Genomic DNA, 1987 nt, shown 5'->3' on the forward strand with positions numbered 1-1987 from the left:
ATTATTGTTATCCCTGTCATCATCACTGCTGTCCCTATCATTATCATCCCTATCACCATCCTCCTTGTCACAGTTACCACCATTACCACCCTGGCCATCATCGTTACTGCCATCACCCCTATCGCCATCTCTATCACCAACATCCCTCTCACCACCATCATCCTTATCACTGTCAGCAGCAGCATCTTTATCACCACTCATTGTCTGGTGCACATTGCCAAATGTTGGTTAATGATTTTGATCTTTAGAACATTTCTGTGAGCATAAAATTTAATGCCTATTTTATTAATAAGAACCAAGCTTCAGAGAGTTCACTGATTTAAATTCTCTTTCCAAGTTCATAGTGCTTGCTCAAAGACTGAGGTAAGGCTTGAAACTGGAGTCATCTAATCCTAAAGTTGGCATTCATAATGACTGAAGCTTAGTTTATCCCTCTGCAGCACTGAAGAACAGTTCCTTCTGGAGTCTTAAAGGAAAAGGAGCCAAGGTCTGTCCTAGTAACTGAGTATCATGTCTTGTATGTGTATATAAATTAAGATTTGTCGCTTTCCCAGGCGGCTGCCGAAGATGGCGGAGGGGCAGGTTCTGGTGCTGGATAGCCGAGGCCATCTCCTGGGCCGCCTGGCGGCCACTGTGACCAAGCAGGTCCTCCTGGGCCGGAAGGTGGTGGTTGTACGCTGTGAGGGCATCAACATTTCTGGAAACTTCTACAGAAACAAGTTAAAGTATTTGGCCTTTCTCCGGAAGCGGATGAACACCAACCCCTCTCGGGGCCCCTATCACTTTAGAGCCCCAAGCCGCATTTTTTGGCGCACTGTGAGAGGCATGCTGTCCCACAAGACCAAGAGAGGCCAGGCTGCCCTGGAGCGCCTCAAGGTGTTGGATGGAATCCCTCCACCCTATGACAAGAAAAAGCGGATGGTGGTCCCTGCCGCCCTCAAGGTTGTGCGGCTGAAGCCTACCAGAAAGTTTGCTTACCTGGGGCGTCTGGCTCATGAGGTCGGGTGGAAGTACCAGGCGGTGACAGCCACTCTTGAGGAGAAGCGGAAGGAAAAGGCCAAGATCCACTATCGGAAGAAGAAGCAGCTTTTGAGGCTGCGGAAACAAGCAGAGAAGAATGTGGAGAAGAAAATCAGCAAGTTCACAGAGGTCCTCAAGACCAATGGACTCCTGGTGTGAGACCAATAAAGACTGTTTGTGCCTCAAAAAAAAAAAAAAAAAAAAAGATTTGTCAACACTGATGCGCAAAATATGGCCTCCCTCCTCCATATCGTGTTAGCTTCTCTCATCACCATCCAACCAAGAACTTTCCCCAGAGCTCTGTTTGGAGGGACATGCTGCCTCAGCTACCGTTTGTTCTGTGGTGAGGAGGAAGGCCATCATCGCTGAGCACGGCAGCTGTTCCTGTCTTTTTGTTCAGCCTCACGGCTTACTGTGAGAGTGAGGGACCCACACTTCAGTCATCTGGGGAGCTTTTATAAGACACAGTGCTTGTCCTAGTGAAGTCTGGACCAAGCCTGGGCACAGATCCTCTGCTTTAGCTGATTCACTTGCACAGTTAGCACTTCTCACTGGTCATCTTACCACTTCTTTGCCGGGAGCCAAGGCCAGCTACTGTAAAGTTACAGACAGCTGCAACAAGGTCGTGGGTGAGAGATTTATGTTTCCGGAACTTATGAGACATCTGTTCGTCAGGGTAGACATTTTGAGATATCTTAGCTGACATTCTTGTAGTATCTCTTTTAGTAAACATACTTGTGGTATTCTGCATTATCATCATACCACCCTGTTATCTTTTGTAAACTATTTTGCTGACACATTTTCCCTCCCTGCCTTCTCCCTATAAAGTTGTGTGAAAAGTTTCAAATAAACGAGAGCTAGACCCGATTATAGACTTGCTCTCCTTCTTTGTGTCTCTTCCCATCCCTTTCTATTCATCCCTCCTTAGGAACCCGTTGAACTCCCATTGGGCAAGGCACTTCTTCCC

The 1987-nt window shown here is 47.3% G+C and overlaps 1 protein-coding gene across 1 annotated transcript; it reads left to right on the forward strand.

Annotated features, from left to right (window-relative positions):
* Positions 1-550: 550 nt before the first annotated feature.
* LOC129677028 (60S ribosomal protein L13a-like) lies at positions 551-1219 on the forward strand. Its single transcript, XM_055607576.1, has one exon. The coding sequence runs from the start codon at positions 568-570 to the stop codon at positions 1177-1179; it is 612 nt and encodes a 203-aa protein (XP_055463551.1). The 5' UTR covers positions 551-567; the 3' UTR covers positions 1180-1219.
* Positions 1220-1987: the final 768 nt, after the last annotated feature.

The sequence above is a fragment of the Psammomys obesus genome, unplaced genomic scaffold (assembly GCF_907164565.1).
Source record: "Psammomys obesus unplaced genomic scaffold, mPsaObe1.curated_primary_1811, whole genome shotgun sequence".
Lineage (NCBI taxonomy): Eukaryota > Metazoa > Chordata > Mammalia > Rodentia > Muridae > Psammomys > Psammomys obesus.